Below are 17,470 nucleotides of genomic sequence, written 5' to 3' on the forward strand. Positions count from 1 at the left end.
TACGTAAAACATTTACGCACAATATTCATAACACTATCAGACAGAGAACTGTTGGATCTTACACATGCCAGTTCTTTTTAAGTAAGTGAATAACTTCTGTAGAGAGGAATTAACTCTGCCCCTATCATACTAAGGCGAAGTGCCTTGTTGTGGAACATTCCAGAAAGTGCATGCTTTCTTATAACTGTCACATTTCGTGGACTGCCTCCTGCGTTTGATCAAACTAATGCACAGTTTTTCGGAAAAAGTTGCCCCACCGATTGTTGTCTATTAGCTGCTGCTGAGATACATCCTCTCAAGCTGCACAGGGTGCAACAGACTATGGCAAGAGCTGCACCTGGTTGCTAGGGAAGGTTGTAAGACTGCTAAGGAACGCCTTAATATGAATCAATTTTTCATTTAGCCCTCGTTCACCGCATTGGGCCAAGGAGTTAGCTGTTGGTTTGACTAGATGAACTCAACCATGGAGTACTTAAATTCATCAGATTGAACTAGTAAACGTGTCTTTGACCTTCTTTTTTTTTTTTTTTTTTTGAAAATACATGCAACCCTTTTTTGGTCCAGTCTTCAAATGCTGCTAGATAGGTTGGATAGTTGCTAAACTAGGCCTGCAGGAAAATGGCTCTGCAGCAGGGATGTGGCGGGATGCTTGCCTCCAGTGGCCCTGCTCTTTGTCGCACATGCTGGGCTGTCCTCCCCCAAGCCAGAAAATGGATTATCGGACACATACAAAGAACAGAGGCACCCTATGCAAGGTCTCCTCCATCCCAAGCAATGGTGGAAGATGCAATAGTGGCAGTATGGTTTAGTGCCTTACACAGCCTGCGAGACCCTCGCTTCGTGCTCTTGTACTTCACCCACGCTGCTTCCCTCCTCCCACCGTGCTTTGAAAAGGGCACACTACCTTGGTTTCAGTCACTTCAAAGGCCACCCACTCACCAGCCTCTACAGCTGTGCTCCCCGAGGAAGTGACTTTTAAGCACTCCTCTGCACTAGCTTTCCCACCCGAAGCATCGGCAGTGACAACGGCTGCTTGCTCGCAGGCCTTTACAGAAGCTGTGCTTCCCAAGGAAGTGGCTTTTGGGCACTCTTCTGCACTAGCTTCACACTCACCGTTCCCTCCAAAAGCTGTGCTTCCAAAGGAAGTGGTTTTCGGGCACTCCCCTGCACTATACTCCGTTTCACCTTCAGTCCGAGCGCAGTGGACGCTATAGGAGCCATCCCAGCCAATCCAGCGTTGAGAGGGTGGCATGTGACCTTGAGCTACGGGTGTCGCTCTGCCCAACAGGCAGGTCACACGATTTTCTCCTGGTGCTGGATCGGCTGGAATGGCTTGTGACGTCCACTGCGCTGAGACCGAAGGTGGAACGGAGTATAGCTTTTCCACTCAAAGAAGCTGTGCTCCTTGAAGATGTGGCTTTCAGGCACTCCTCTGCATTAGCAAGAGGAATGCTTTCCCAGGTTTGCCCTACCTGACTATCCTTGCTGTGGACTCAAACACCACCAACCAGCCTGAACCCAGCACCATGGATCTACTTCACTGGCACATCAGAAGGCTTGCCTCGTCTGTGCCCCCGCTCAGCCTTTCCATATGTGACAACTGGTTGGCTTCTGTCCAAAACGAGCTCAGAGGCCATGCAAGCACCTGGTTCAGGAGAGCCTGCAGATTTTGACATCTCTGCCCTGCTCTGACATCTCTGCACCTCATCAGCAGCTGCTTCACAAGGTGCACAGGTACTCTCAGGGGAGGAAGCAGCAGAAGCAAGTGGCAGAGGTGGTGCAGAAGCAGCAGGAGAGCAAAGTGGAGGAAACTCAACCTCACAGAGCATGGCTGGTGGAACTTTTGATGGTCCAGCCAGCGCTTGAAGAAGCCTTCATTGTTGTCCCCTAGTACTCCTGCTGAATTCTGGCCCTGGCCATCTTCTGCACGATGTTCTGTGCCTGCTGGTTCATGAACTTAGCAAGAACCTGCCCAGATAGCTGAGAGTGCCCAACTATTAACCTCTACACTACAGTACCAAACCTGACTGTCAGCCTAACTTAATTGTCTGAGTTAGTGTCCATTTAAAATTTTAAGCAGTGTTTCATAAAGTAAAGCATATCTAAAAACTACTTGAAGTAAATATAGAGTAATCATGTACATCAAGTTGAGTAGTAAGTATACAGGGTGTGATGCAGTTGAAGTAAAGTACAATAAATGCAGTCTTTTTTTTTAAAATAAAGTAAACTGATGGTCCTCTTCATTCCCACTCTGAGTGTCTTTCAAATCATGGTATGCATAGGTACACAAGTGTGTAATATGGGAATTCTTTGCGGTACTAGCGGCAAATATCAGACATGGCCAAGAGGCCACCCAGTACTTTTTTCTCTCCCCGATGAGCGGCTTGCATTTACGTTACATCAGCAGTCATTACTCCGTACCATGCTCCTGTGCTCGTACCTTCTGCAGCATAAATTTCACACCTTCAAACTTGTACTTCTTGGCCAGAACAAGTAGGAATGACATTGCGTGCAAAGCATGTATTAACATAAAGTTATAAGCCACTTATAACTGCCAGTCCTCTGAGAGGAATGGCCAGAAGAGGTTTCGAAAGAAATCAACACTTTTGCATGATAACAGCCTACCACTTTGTTGTTAGGTTAGTGCAAAATTACACTCTACCTCAGAAGTTGTAGGTACTATTTGGAAAGCCAAGGACATCGGCACATGGGTTTTGAAAGAGCTTAGATTTTCCTGAGCCCTCACGAAACAAACCAGTGCTCAGATCAATGCATTTGTCCCTGTGTGTTTCCCAGAGCTGTACGAAACATCCGAGACGAAGTATGGTTAAGAGAGTTCAAAGGAACCATTTTCCAGCTCCAGTAACAATATGACATGCAGGTGCACACATTCCATGCGCAGTGATTACCAGCGGAACCAATGATTTCAAAATCAGAGTTGAAGAACGGTTCTCTAAAACTCTGTTGTCTTCTAAGAACAATGAAAAAGACATTGTTCTCAAAGACAATATGAAGCAATGCATTGTCTGCTTACGCACCTCGCTAGGTAAGAATATACCTCGCAAATTTAGTAAGACCAGGTTTGGAGAATGTACTTGAGACAGGGAGTTGTAGTTTCCTTGCAAAGTACTAAAAACAAATACTTCAAGTTAAGTTCTTGTGAACACTGAGTATAAGGGTGATTGTAAATTTCATACACCCTCAAAAATAAAATTTTTGAAACAAATTTTTTTTTTTTAGGTTTACGTGCTAAGCGCAACGGAGGGCACAGGAATATTTAGACCACCAGGGGGATTTTTCATTGAGCAACCGAAAGCTCACATTACCCACGGTGTCTTTTCTGCAATAAGCCTCTTTCACATTGTAAACACCTCAGTCATTTTTTCTTAAGTACATTGCAACTGAATATGCACTTGTACGGCTACTACTGTAGCCATCCTTGCGATCAATGTCTCTATATTTCAGCTCGTCAGCACAGACGCCATACCTTGTTGCCCATCTGGCTTGGGTGGATGCTGTCGCAATAGTGGGCGCTACTAGGGTGATGGTGTTTTTCTTGTTGCTCGCCAGAGGACACCATCATTTATAAAGTGCTTATATAAGAACCGGTGGGGCGCATGGAAATAAAAGGGCTTTTTTTTCTTTTTGGTTGTGGTCACGAGCTGGGCTGCTGTTACTTGGCCGTCGTCCGTTCCGAACATGGTGTCAGAAGCTGGCTAACACCGTCACTATGGCGGAAGGTGACCTCCATATCCAAGTGGTTTGCGTCGGAACTTCATCCGCACCATTCACTCGGCGGAATGGCCGACTTGGATTGCAACGAGGACAGTCAGGTATGGATCAGAGTTCTTTGCAAACAAGTCTTTCACAGTATGCACCACGCACTCTACTTCACCGTTACTCTGGGGGTATCACGGGCTGCTGTCTCTTCGCCATCGTCCATTCCGAATGTTCCAGCTAAAAGGATGTGACTATGTTCTGATTGTAGACTACTACTCAAGGTTTTCTGAGGTCATCTCTCTCGGATCTACATCTGCGCAAGCAGCCATCTCGGCTGTCAAGAGTTGCATGGCTTGCTATGGAATCCCGAACGTCGTGCGGACAGATATTGAACCGCAGTTCGCATCTCACGAGTTTGCAGACTTTGCTCAGGCGCACAGATTTCGCCACGAGACTAAGAGCCAGCGATACCCCTAGAATAATGGCGAAGTAGAACGCATGGTGCGTATCGTGAAGAACTTGTTTGCAAAGAGTACCGATCAATACCTGGCTCTGCTATCGTACCGAGACACACCCGGTGTCAATGGTGTTTCTCCTGCCCAGTTGTTAATGTGAAGAAAACTAACTCGACTTCCTGGTCTACCAGAACGACTTCAGCCATCACTGCCAAGCCATCAGAACTTCAAGGCAAGAGATGCCGCAAACACTTCACAACAAGCAAAGAACCACAATCGCCGGCACACTTCAAGTCCTCCGACCCCCTTGAAGTTGGGGGAGGACGTGTGGGTTAAGGACGTCAATTGCCGAGGCAGTATCCTCAGCCCCGCTCAGTGACCAGAGTCATATGTGGTGGAAACGCCCAGGGGAACTCTGCAATGAAACCGTCGGCATCTCATCCCCTTCTCAAAAGGCCAGTCAACAGAGGAACTGCCAGCCAGTGAACAAAATCAAGGACGAAGTTTACAGCAGTCTACGCCTGGTGAGGGTCAACCAGCATCATCGCCAGAGGCTCGGCAAGAGGGGCTTCGGCTGAGACGCACACTTTGCGGTCGTGTGATTGGACCGCCAAGGCGACTGACTTATAGATCTTAAGGGGAGATGTAGTGGGCACTACTAAGGTGATGGTGTTTATCTTACTGCTCGCCAGAGGACACCATCATTTATAGAGCGCTTATATAAGGAGCGGCGCGTGGAAATAAAAAGGGCTTTCTTTTTTTGGGTTGTGGTCACGAGCTGGGCTGCTGTCACTTGGCTGTCGTCCGTTCCGAGCAGTCGCGACCGATCCACTGCTGCTACTCGTTGGCCAAGCCGCCGAGAAACTCGAACCCCTCCTTGCGACAAAACTCGCGCTGCAGGGAGCTTACCTCCCGGTAGTAGTCATTCATAACCTGCATCTCGGCAGCGTGACTACGCTGTCGTTCCAATGACCAGATTTGTTGATGCACACGCTAGCACTAACACTGGTGATGTTAGTGCCGATGTGCACGATGGCAACGTCAAAATCGGCAAGCCTGTCAGACCGTGAAAACAAGTTACCAATCCTAATCCCACTAGATGCAACGACCTCAATAGCCCTCCGGTCAATCGACGAGAAGTACTGGTTCGAGTAAGGATCACCGGCTACCAAAACACGAGGCACGTTGGGAGTGCGACTGGTGCGACCACAGTTGGTGCGACCACGCTCGTTTACAACCCGGCCGATACAAAATCCAAATTAACGCGTTCAAAGCGCAAAATACAGACAATGGCAGTAAACACTAATGAATATGGTTAAACAAACAAAGAAGTAATCAGGCAAATGACAAATGGAACGCTTCAAATGAGTGCAAAAAGCTTGCGTGAAACCAACCCAGAACTTGACCAGTCGCAGACTCAGGAAGGGCAGTGACAGCGGTGACAGTCACACACGAGGCTGCGACAATCGGAGACCGTACGCTGGGAAATTTGTCGACCCTCATCCTTGGGTGGCATGAGCATTTTCTGGTCATATTCGTACGTGAGGTGAACTGTTACTGGAACTAGGTTGACTCATCCTTCTGCAGCTTACAGGGCATTACCAAAGCTACGGCACCAACGAGACAACCGGAACATTTGGCTGAGGGACGGGACAACATATTGTGGGAGTATACTCCTCCTACGGAGAGCTCTCACAAAACTTGCTTCGTTGCTCTGATTAGTTCCAAAGGGTGGCAGTGCTTTTCTTTGTAAAATTAGGCTGAAACAGATTATAGCTGTAATAGGGCCACCGAAATTGACATTGCGGCATAACGTTCCTCATGAGGGTTCTGGCATCTATTCTATGATCTCTTATGCAATTATGAATGTCGCAGCCACAAGTGGTCACTTGACAATAATCTGCAACTCGTCATATGACAAACTGCGTAAATGGTTGGATAAGTGTAGTAATGGTAGTTCTGCATATCTGGGAAAAAACAGTGGCTGGGAGGGCTCTAGCTCTTCCTCATCACGATCCGTCTTAGGGATCAGCACGACAACCACAGCTGGTTGTCGTGCCAGTAGACCTCATTCTAAAGTCACCGGAAGAAAACAACAATAACCGGTTGCTGCCATCATGTTGTGTTAGCCAGTGGTCAAGAACAAGATTTTTTCTCTTGAGCTTGGACAAAGTGTTCTTCAATTAGTTTTCTCAAAGCCCCTTTGACACGCAATGGCACACATAACCTAGCTCAGTGGACACCCTACCTGTTAGTAGTGTTTCCAGTTAGTGCTAAATCACGAAAAAAGCCCTTGAAGAATAAGGTAGTGTGAAAAAGTAAATTTTTAATTCCTCATGCCGGAGATTCCCATCTGTTGGAGTTTAGATAGGAACAAGCTGTGGTCTGCGCTGTTAAAAGCCTTTCTGAAGTCCAACTGGACAATCTCGCACGGAATTCGGTTGTCGAGGCTGGTGCTGAGTGCATAAGTGAAAGCTGCAAGGGCCGATTCGCAGCTCCTGCCGGGCGGAAACCATATTGGCGGGGGCTCCATTGTTTGGTTTAGCCATCGCAAGCCTTCGGACGGAGAACGTCGTAGCAGTTGTCTCCCCTGACGTTGAGGAGAGACAATACCCAGGACTAGTTCCGGCACATATAACTTTATCTAAACTCGGCTTGAGTTTGCGACACAGACAACTGCTACAACGTTCTCCGTCCGAAGGCTTGCGATGGCTAAACCGCCCTTTTTTTGCTGTCCCTCTTCTTTGTCCTCTTTTCCTCCCCTGGCCGCGAGGCGAGGATTCTTTGTAATCTGGCGCGAACGCCACGGTGGGACACACACACACACACGTGCCCGCACGCACAGCACCAAATGAGTCGGTAATACACTCCGTCACAAGTGGATGTTAGACTTGAGGGGGCACCGTGTCCCTTTTTGAGAGGCGTTACTGACTCAACTTTCCAGGATTTAGGAACAGAGCTGTGGGAGAGAAAATCGTTGAAGAGGCGAGTGAGGACGGGGGAGATACAGCCAGCACAGGATTTAGGCAATGCAGGGTGGAGGCTGTCTGGTCCAGGGCGTTGAGAGGAGTTGACACAGGCGAGGGCTTCGTAGGTTTCACTTTGAAGAATGACTATGGAAGAGAATGTGATTGCTGGTGTGGCCTTGATTGGCTGAGTTGTGGGTTGGGTGGGACAAAGGTTAGGTGCGGTAGGGTCAAGTAATGCTACAGCCCGAGAAATGTGGTAAGAGAAGAGCTGTGCTATGTCGTCAAGATTAGAATAGGGCCTGCCGTGATGTGCAAAGACCGGCGCGTGGAACATTTTTTTTTTTTTTTTTTTTTATAGTGAAAACATGCTTAAGAGTTTGGGCTGGCAGGTTGCTTTTGCTCTTAGTTGGTAGGTAATCGTTATGGGAGATATATACTTTGGTACGTGCCTGGTGGGCTTGGTTAAGATGAGTGGGATTTAGAGGCACTTTTTTGAATAGTCAGTGTTTACGTCTGATTAAGACTGCAATCTCCTTTGTCATCCATGGAAGGCTGCCGTGCCTCCTGTTGATCCTTAGGGTGAACACATTTGTGCTGAATTGCTGATATGTTGAGTGAGAGGTCGTCGGCCTCGTCAGCCGATGGGTGATCAAACACGATGAACCAGGGAGCGAGGTGGATGAGCTGATTGAGATGAGGGAAATCGGTTTTTTAGAACTGCTGGAACTTCTTGGCATGATGACCTCACTTAGGGCAATGGATATTGGTGAGGAGAGCACTGCGATCACTGCCTGGTAGGCTGGATTTCACTGTGCAGCGGTAGGATAAGGTGGGATTATTGGTGCAGACGAGGTCGAGGAATGTAGCGTTGCTGTTTTGAGAAATGTAGAATGAGGCGTCATGAAGTTGGGTGAGGCCAGCAGTTTCCAATACGTCTTACAGCATGTCATCAAGTGGATCAGATGAACAGTGCAGAGAACTTGCTGGGGTCGACGCGCTGTAGGCTCTTTTGGAGGAGGGCGTACAATTGTTCACGGACGGAGGGTGGGCAGTAGGTAGACACCAGAAGAAGCTTTCCATGTTTACAAAATACCTCGACAAAGATGGCTTCTAGACCCGGAGGGGTGAGGTGGTCGAGACGTTGGCAGGGCAGGTGTTATGGCATGGCGAGGACGGACTCCTTCGCCCCAAGGAGAGACAGTTTTGCTGGAATAAAGAGAATTGTGCGAGATTGATTAGTAATTCCCCATTAATTGCCCACCAAAGACAGGCGTCCAGCCATGTCTCGCACACAGCGAATATTGTATTCGGGAAAGATTAATTCAGCGCTTTAAAGTCAGGAAGGTTGTATTTTAGGAAGCAAATGTTGGAAAACCAAACGGGATTGGAGTCTGTAGCTCCGATCGCGCACTTTTCACACGACAACTATGCCAAACACGGAGTTGTCGTGCGAACGGTGAATGCTGCCGATGTCGCTCGCCGGAGGCGGGTCGGAGAACTACTTGGTAGTGTTGGCGATGATGGTGGGGTACACAGGGGCTTCGTGCTGCTTAGGGGATGGAAAGAGGTCATCGGCCAGGGGTGGGAGCTGGCACGCCGCACAGAGCCACTCGGTTGATAATGAGGAGAGGCGTCTATACAAAGCGAGAGATACATCTTCACATTTCTGGTGGAACCACAAATCATAAATGTCGCATTGGAGAGTGGCGACATTGTCGACAGACAGGAAACAGCAGGGACAGGTGGGACGTGAGCCGGGATGGAAGATACACCCGTGAGCAATATGATGGTGAACAGGCCTCTTCTTGTTTTTGACGCTCCTGCAAGATTTGGAACAAGCTCTGTTCCAGAAGAGGGCTAGAACGCAAAGTTTAGACCCCAAGCCAAATACTATTTGAGACATTGAGAGTTAATATAGCTTTAGAGAGCCGTAAAACGGGCAAGAATCCAGGTAAGGTGTTCACTTTCATATTGCCGGCGGGTGTGCTTCACCAGTGATCAGCAATAACGAGATTAGGTGAGGCTGGCAAGGGCGATGAATGAAGAATGCTGAGCCAGGAGGTTGCTTCCATGGAAGACAATGTTCAATGGTGATGCTGCAGTCAGAAAGAGGCATTCTAGGTGCTTACGGTTTGTCGATGATAGGTGATATTTTTGTCGAAGTAGCCCCGTTAGGCAGATCAGGAGATATTGTGGGATGTATGGATACGATCGACAGGTGAGAAACAACTTATTTACGGGCTTCTTGGTCATGTAGGACGGAAGTAAGATGCTGCAATTTTTTTTTTTTTAATCGCATGGTAGATTGCAATTTTGTTCTTTGTCATGATTCGTGTGCAGTTGCGTCGACATTTGTAAATATGCTCGCTAATCTAGTTTTCACTGGAAGGCGAAAAACAAGTTTGTGTCATTATTGAAAGTGCGTTGTTCGTGGTTCTGTGTTTATTTATACTAAAGCTATTTTATTACCTTTTCCGCGTTTATACTAAATCTTAACTGTATTAAGGTAATAGTATTATTATATACAAAATAAGTTATGTGTTGTTCTAAGGCAGCTCGAGCCCCATAGGGAGAAGTAAATTAGTAGACTAAGTAGTAAGTTTAGTACCCCTGCCACACGGAAAAGTTAATATATTTTCATTCAGTGATATAGGATTTAATCAGCTCGCGGTCTTGAGTGATTATACGAGCGCCGCAAGCGGATTTGTCGACCCCACAATGTCATTTGATCGAAATTGCATTAATTTTGCCATGTGGCCGGGGTATGATGCAAGAATTCAGTGACTGCACGCGATAACGTCGCTTACATGATCGAGAGAAACACTTGTCTTGCCTTGTCCGCGTTGACTACGTCTACCTGATTTTTAACTGTTCTGTTTTGCTGTTTCCAAATCACTGCGTGTCTCGCCATTTTGTCGAAGTATTTCTGTATAAAATATGCATTCCTGCAACAATAATTGCATGACTCAATGTTTTCGACTTAAAACAATCACATTTTTCTATAGACGTCTTGTACGCATACCTCGTGCCATTTCGTACCGATTATTTAGCGGTGTCATATTTTGCTCGTGTAATAAAATGTTTTCTAGACCCGTTGCTATGTGCAGCTTTCATTTTAGCTAATATGACTTGCGTATGTGACTAAAAACGCGTTACGACGGTCGATCTACGCGCGTTGCATTCGCTTCGACGCGCGCCCCCGATGGCCTTCCTTTGCGACGTCACGAGAAGAGCGCTACGGCCTTGTCTTCTAGGAGGTGTTGACAAAGCCCGATGAAGTTTCAACTCAACCGCCACTCTCCGTCGACGTCATCAACGCGCGGCGATGAAGTTTCCTGCCAGTTAAGTTCGCCGCCGATTGAGATTAGGCTCCTCCCACTGGCGACGTCACGATGAAGTTTCTTCATCGCTTTTTCCAGCATAGACAGACAGTTCACTTACTTCATCAGTGGGAAGAAAAATCCATACACGATCCGGTTCTGGCCCACGGGTTCCCAGAATGCAACGCGGGCGGTGACGGTTCATGTGTAAGTCAATTTATTTTTGCGTAAATGAATCAAGCCTCAAAAATTGCTGCAAATTCCCTCCGAAAGAAACAAAAAAGTACAAATCCAAATGGAAATTATCTAGCTAAAATGCAGATCCGGCACAGAAGATTTTACTTCGACATTCCAGATTTCGTTTTGGCTTACAGAACTTTATTAGGCATCGTTTCCATGTAGATACATAGATATTTGTTTTTCACTGCACACCGAGTTCCAACCACGTGTTGACAATGTCGCGTATCTACAGTTTAGTGCAGCTATTTGCTACAATGTGCAGTCAATCAATGCAAACAGCCCGCGGTTCTGCCCGTGGCACTACCCAAAGCAAAACCAGAGCAACTTGGTTCAACTCCGGTGATGACCCAAGGCATACATAACAAAGAAAATAAATGTGAAAAAAACTATTCGTAAATAAATCGGGTATGTACATATTCCTAAATTTTACAACCTGCGCTGCCATCCTCGTTTCCTCACTTCTGAAGTAACAGTAGTTGTTAAAATGCCGCGGTAGCCTTTGGCATGCGAATAGGACCAGTTCAGAAGAGGATTATGCGAGCTGCATTCAATGTGCACACGTTTTACAAAAATATATCGTAGTTGGGAATTGCTTATGCAGACTCCAGTGTCCGAGTATATAAGAGAACAAAACTACAAAGAAAGCGCTTCTATGGTTTGGCAGACCAATTCCATCGTGTTAGTAATAGGCTCTCGCTACTTCTGAAACACTCAACTATACAAGAAAATATTATATATATATATATATATATATCTACAAAAACTGAGCTAAAAAGCAAGCCAGTCCTAATGTTAGCCAGGCTAACATTCTATTTCAATCGTTTACACTTTTACCCCCTGAAAGAAATGTGTTGCATCATTTCCAAAAAGGCACATACTTCTAAATGTTGAATCGAAATCTTTGTATCACATATTTTTGATAGAAAATGCGAAATAGGCATTCTTAGATTTTCCTCGTAATACTGGGGGAAAATACATTCTAAATAATGACAGCTTTCTTGTATTGTCACTATAAAAATATTACACTGTGAGGCTTAAAACCTGACTTTGTAAACTGACAGCATCAATGGGTTCTCACAATTACTGAAGAAAGTCAGAAATTTCAGGAATTGAGAAAAACATCCGTCACAAACCAGTTTTTTTGCCAATTTATATGCCCATAGGCACACACACGGGACCTCATGAAAGTAATAGCATAGGTGGGCTGTGGCTGGGGTAGCATGAATCGTAACTGCCTCTTCAACATCGTTAGACTGGCTGAGGTTTTCTAGTCAATCCAATCTGTCCCATTCCCGGACAGCTTCGACAAATGCACTCTGTCATTGCATTTTTGCCAGTCCTCTTTCATTATGCTTATCTCTCCTGGTACAAACTATACAACGCTCACTTTTTATTAGGAATAGCAACAATTGAATGTACACAAAAACTGGTCCTAGAACTTTGCCATCTTCATCCCTCCATCAACCAGGCTTGTACTAAATAGTATGTCCAAGTGAACTGAAAGGAATATGGACCACCCCTGTCATGTTTGTAACACCACTCTATCCGTCTATTTGGCATTGCATATGCAAGTTCTAAAAAAAATCCAGACCTGCACGCATTTAAACAATTTGTTTTAGGCACTCACATTTCTGAAGTAAATATTGAATAAAAAGATTTTTTTTGTAATCAATCATCTCAGCTTTCCATAAAAGCTCTACACTACACATATTTTATTAATTCAAAAAGCTTGCTAGTCGAATGCTCAATAACTGTGTTGGAAATCTATGTGAAATTTCCTTCTAGGCATTTACATAATGAAACTATCTAATGTTCGAGAGAAATTATATGTGACTACAAATACAAAGATATGCTTATTTACAAAAGATAAAAATTGAAAATACAAGCACAGTGTAGGCCGTCAGTACAAATGTAAATATAATTTTGAGGTTCTAGGCACAAATAAATGAATGACATTCGATCATCGGAATGTTATGCAAGTACTTGAAAACATTAAGGAAGAAAATTGTTCCCAAGTCGCACATGTCAAGTTCTGTCCCCAAACAGGCTGGCAGAAATTCAGCCCGACAGATGCAGCAGGCCCGTACCATTTGTAGCGTAAGCAATTGCACCAACATTCTTATTTACTGGGGTGCACACTATACAAACTTTCCGTTTCTTCATCATGGTAACAAAAAGTATACTCTTTTGTAAAAGGACACTACATCTGCATAATGTGCTCCCAAAAACATTGCAAGGAATGGGCAGCCTAACCACATAGTACATAGTTATTAAAGTTCTGAGTACCCTATATCATTTCCAAAAATATCTTGTGGATAGGTTTGTTCCAAGCATCATCGAGTACACCTACATAATGCCTTAAGAGATGTCAAACTGCATGCAGTTCCGACGTATCAGAGCTACCTGTGCTGTAACTGGAATCTTTTACCGAAAATACTGCGAGCAGACCCACTCACATCTCGGTTTTTGAAGCAATTCACACGACACAATGAAGTCATAAAATAATGTAGTCGCTAAGTAATCGATAGAGACGCTGACCAACCTCGATGATCCTGAAAGGACATTAACCATTCTCATCAAAATCATTGAGGCCTAATACCTTGGAACGAAAGCGTCTTGGTGCATCCACGAGACCACGGACACGACAAACTCTATGCACAATTTGTGCTGTGCATCTGTTTTGCGGAGACATTTACACTACAGTAGCAAGGCCGTCCAGTATTCAAGAGGGGTTTTTCATGCAGCTTCCCATCGGTGGAGGGGGGGGTCGTTGCAGCGTGCTGGCAATGGTCCAGCAATTGCTGGCGTCCACTCGAGTGTCGTTGTCATGTGGTCGCAGGTGGTTGCTTATCACACACTCACAAGGTGAGACAGCAGGAATGCACACACACATCCGGGGACACAGGGGTGGTCGCGGGAGCGAGGGAAAGCTCAGGTCATCTGAAGCTTCTGGAAATTGCTGACCATGTCAAGGACCTTGCTGGACCGGGAAGGTTTGCTGGACGTCTGGAATGTGAGACAGGTTACCTTAAAATCGGCCCCTTTCCCGTACTAGCGCAACATAGGCAATGGGTCTTCATACTGGGCTCCCCAGAGTACCTCCGTGGGTTCCTCGAGCAGCCAGATTCCCCGAATCGTCCCCGCACCTAACTGTTTTATTTTAAAGTTGAAGCACTATTTTAGCGGCTCTAAGCCACCCATTGATACATAGCTATGATCCAAACACTTTCTAGTATGTGCACTATTGTTTACAAGGTCTGCAGACTCCTCAACCGTTTCACTGCGCCAATGCCAAGACCAAAAGGAGTCTCTCGGCTATCAATCTCGGCAAATAGGCCTTCCTCGAGATTAAGAAGTTTGGGAACCCCTGGCATAGGTAGTGGTAACACAGAATGTGCTGTGCACTGCTTTGAGGTGATGTCGCACGGACAAACTCAAAACATCTTTCGCCTTGACAGCACAAACGTCATCGTGTGCAGTCTTGGGCAGTAACTAGTTACTAGTAACGCGTTACCGATAACTAGTTACTTTTTTCGGTAACTTTTACCTGTAACGCGTTACTTTTTAAAACTGGTAACTTGTAACTGTAACAGTGTTACTTTTTTATTGGGTAACTGTAACTGTTTAGGCCGTTACAGTTACTTTTGTTTTACTATATAAATTAGAACCTACTGCCCAGGACATTGTGAAATTGCCATCTTGAAGCATTTTCTCAAAACTCCTCGCTGACAAAAAGAAAAAAAAGAAGCGTGGCCACGCATTAAAGAAACAAAAAATTGCCTGGTTTAGCCCACGACCGAGAATGGACGAGAGACGAGTCAGCACGAAACCGGGAAATAAAGGAAGCGGCGCCCGCGGTTGTAGGGGCGGCAAACAATGTCTGTTTCATCGACTTTGGCTCACTCTTCTCTTGTGGGGACCGTCTGTGGGTGTCATGGTCGCGCGATGTCTCCGAGCGCTCCATCTGGGCTGTGTCTGGGGCATGTTCGGACTGTCGTTTTTACACCCAGCCGATCGCCGTTTCCTCACCCCTATAAGTTTTCAAGGAAGCCGTCCCCATATTGTGCAGAAAGCCGGCGCTTGTATTCTCTTCTGAGCCGCTCGAGTAAATATGACTTCTACAGTTGGCGTTTCGGACAAAGACGCCGCGGTGGTCGTCGTACATGTAGTGCACCAGAAGCTAATTGTCTCCTTTCCCCCTTTATTCTCCCGAAGCTGTTTGACCTGCTATGTTTAGGCCTGCTTCCGACCGAGTATATTCCATAAGGTTATTATGTGACATTATCTGTCCTCATTCGTTTCGGAGTGAAAAATGAACGAAAACGCTCACTGGCGCGTGTCGATGGCAATTTTTAAAAACCGTTGATTCTAAGTTATAACAATTATTGCAAATAAATTTTGCGCATCAAAATGCTGAAACGGCGAATGGCGCAAAAAAGAAACACCCTTCGGGTTTAAAATTTTCTAATTTCTCAGTTTACCTTTCTTCTCACTATACACGTTTGCAAGTAACGCGAAAGTAACGGCGTTACTGTTTTTGCAGTAACTGTAACTGTAACACGTTACTTTTTGAAACCGGTAACTGTAACTGTAACAGAGTTACTTTTTCCTCCTAGGTAACTGTAACTGTAACACTGTTACTTTTTACTGGTAACGTGCCCATGACTGATCGTGTGTGCCATCTCCGAAACAAGGCACTGCCAGAGCTACTGGTCCAGGAGGAGTGGAACGTAAAGTCTGCATTTCTTCTGGTCGCACAACCCAGCACGGGACCTGCTATTTCGTGTCTCCTTGTTTCCTCCCAAGAACCTTGTATCCGGCACACCCTCCTACAATGTGTGCAGGTGTGCTTGCTCAACACCTCCTTGGTAACCTGGCCATAGTGCTGGTTTTTCTGTGCACTTCTGTTGCAAGAGTGCGTTAGAGGAAGTGGCTAGAAACCAGCCAGATGACACATTCTGTATAAAAACCTCAAGTAGAAAAGCTCATTCCCACAAATTTCCCTGTGAGCAAACGGAACCTGCCAACTGGCGACGCCAGATAAATTATCTTTTACCTGCAATCACAGTTTGGTGTTTTGGCTCAGATGTACTGTCAGAGTTTGGGGCAGTCACAAACAAACAAATGCATAACTGCAATCAAACTTGACTAAACCAACTGCAAAGCATAGCCTTGGCATATTTTGGACCATTTTCCATGTGCTCATGTATCATATTTTTACTAATGTTAAGGTAATTTTCTTAAATGAGTCAGATCAATGTCAAGCTGCTTCTCCTCTTTGTGTCAAATTAATGTCAAGTTATTTCTCTTTGTGTTGAACTATGTTTAGTAATATATGATAAACCTCCGGTTCACAGACCGATGCCCCAGTGCTATTATGCTTCAGTTTTTTGCTGCATTAGAAGTAAACTTGAACCCCACAGTGTTCCCAAGAGAGTGATTTTTCATTTAAAGTAACAGCATTTTTTCATTTAAAGTAACACCAAAGACAATTCCAAGAGTTTGTTCAAATTGCCACTTCCTGCTCCATTGACTATTCATTGTGCCACCTATTATTTTCTTTTCTGAGCAAACATAATTTTTCACAGAAGGCAGACAAAGAGTAGCAACAACTACCAAAACCAAAAATTTTGCCGAGAGCGTAAAACAGGTAAGACGCTACATTCGCCTTGGTGCAACAAATTGTGCGAGACCGGACTCTTCTGACAGCGACTGGTTCCATTGAAATATTTTCATGAGGTATAAGACCTTTATCACTATTGTCAGGTCACACTCATAATGTGTTTCACACTCAAAACTAAACAATGCAGATCTTTGAAGCTACAAATCCCGGAGAAAAGCTCACCCACTTTTGTGCGGGTCTGGAGAAAAGCTTACCAGTCTTTCAACAGACCCGTTGAGAAGTTCACCTCAAATTTAAATTTTATAGGAAGTAACCGATGTCATTTTATACCAGTAGTGCAACCAAAGTTATAGGTGTCTCTCATTCTGACAATATACACTGCGTGACACGGTTAGCACGAAAGTGAGTTCAATTTTGCATTTTACTTAGACAAGGCATTGACCAGCATCAAACTTTTATGGCATAAGTTGGTGCCCCGAATTGGCACCTTTCACTGCACTTTCCACGGCAGCCTTTCATTTCTAAGAATGGCAGGAAGGTTTCATGCCGGCAGGAAGGTTGCTTTTACTATGTAGCCGCGATGGTGGAAATGCAACCTTTCTCATCAAAATAGGTAACAATTGAATCCGCTGATTCTTAAAAAGCAAAATGGTGAAATGTGAGCATTTGGCAATACGGTGTTTGTATCAGGGTTGTGCAGTATCGTGATACAAATGTATCGCGATAGTATTTCAGAAATACATTTCGTATCTGTATTTCTGTACCGCGATATATTTTTTTTCACCAGTATCTGCATTCCTGTATCGAAATACATTTTGAATGTTCCTTTGTATCGCGATACAATCAGGTGAAATGTATTTCGTTACATTTCATGAGAAATACTCCCCCCTCCCCCCCCCCCCCCCCCCCAAAAAAAAAAAAAAAAAAAATCCGAACGTTTCTTTTTTTTTTTTTTTTTACTTTTGAGGGCGTTAGGGTCAAGGGAATGCTGGGGCATTGTTACCGTGCTGACCAAGGTTCCTTCCGATTCTCCAAACTATTTTTCTATGCGTCTTCTTCTCTCCTGTAGTGTTGCATAGTCGCGGACTCAAATCAGTGGCTTGCCAGGAGTGGAGTCAGAGCATCTTGTGCAGCAGGTCCTTA

At 45.2% G+C, this 17,470-nt stretch overlaps 1 protein-coding gene across 1 annotated transcript in view; it reads right to left on the reverse strand.

The window, feature by feature from the left end:
• Window positions 1-10,825: 10,825 nt before the first annotated feature.
• Window positions 10,826-17,470, reverse strand: part of LOC120837296 — a 105,252-nt gene continuing 98,607 nt past the window's right edge. Inside the window, exon 12 of the mRNA XM_040206530.3 lies at window positions 10,826-13,710. Within this exon, the coding sequence (XP_040062464.1) occupies window positions 13,636-13,710 (75 nt within the window). The 3' untranslated portion in view covers window positions 10,826-13,635. The remainder of the gene's footprint in view (window positions 13,711-17,470) is intronic.

Source organism: Ixodes scapularis, unplaced genomic scaffold, assembly GCF_016920785.2.
Source record: "Ixodes scapularis isolate PalLabHiFi unplaced genomic scaffold, ASM1692078v2 PGA_scaffold13__105_contigs__length_92229423, whole genome shotgun sequence".
Classification (NCBI taxonomy): domain Eukaryota; kingdom Metazoa; phylum Arthropoda; class Arachnida; order Ixodida; family Ixodidae; genus Ixodes; species Ixodes scapularis.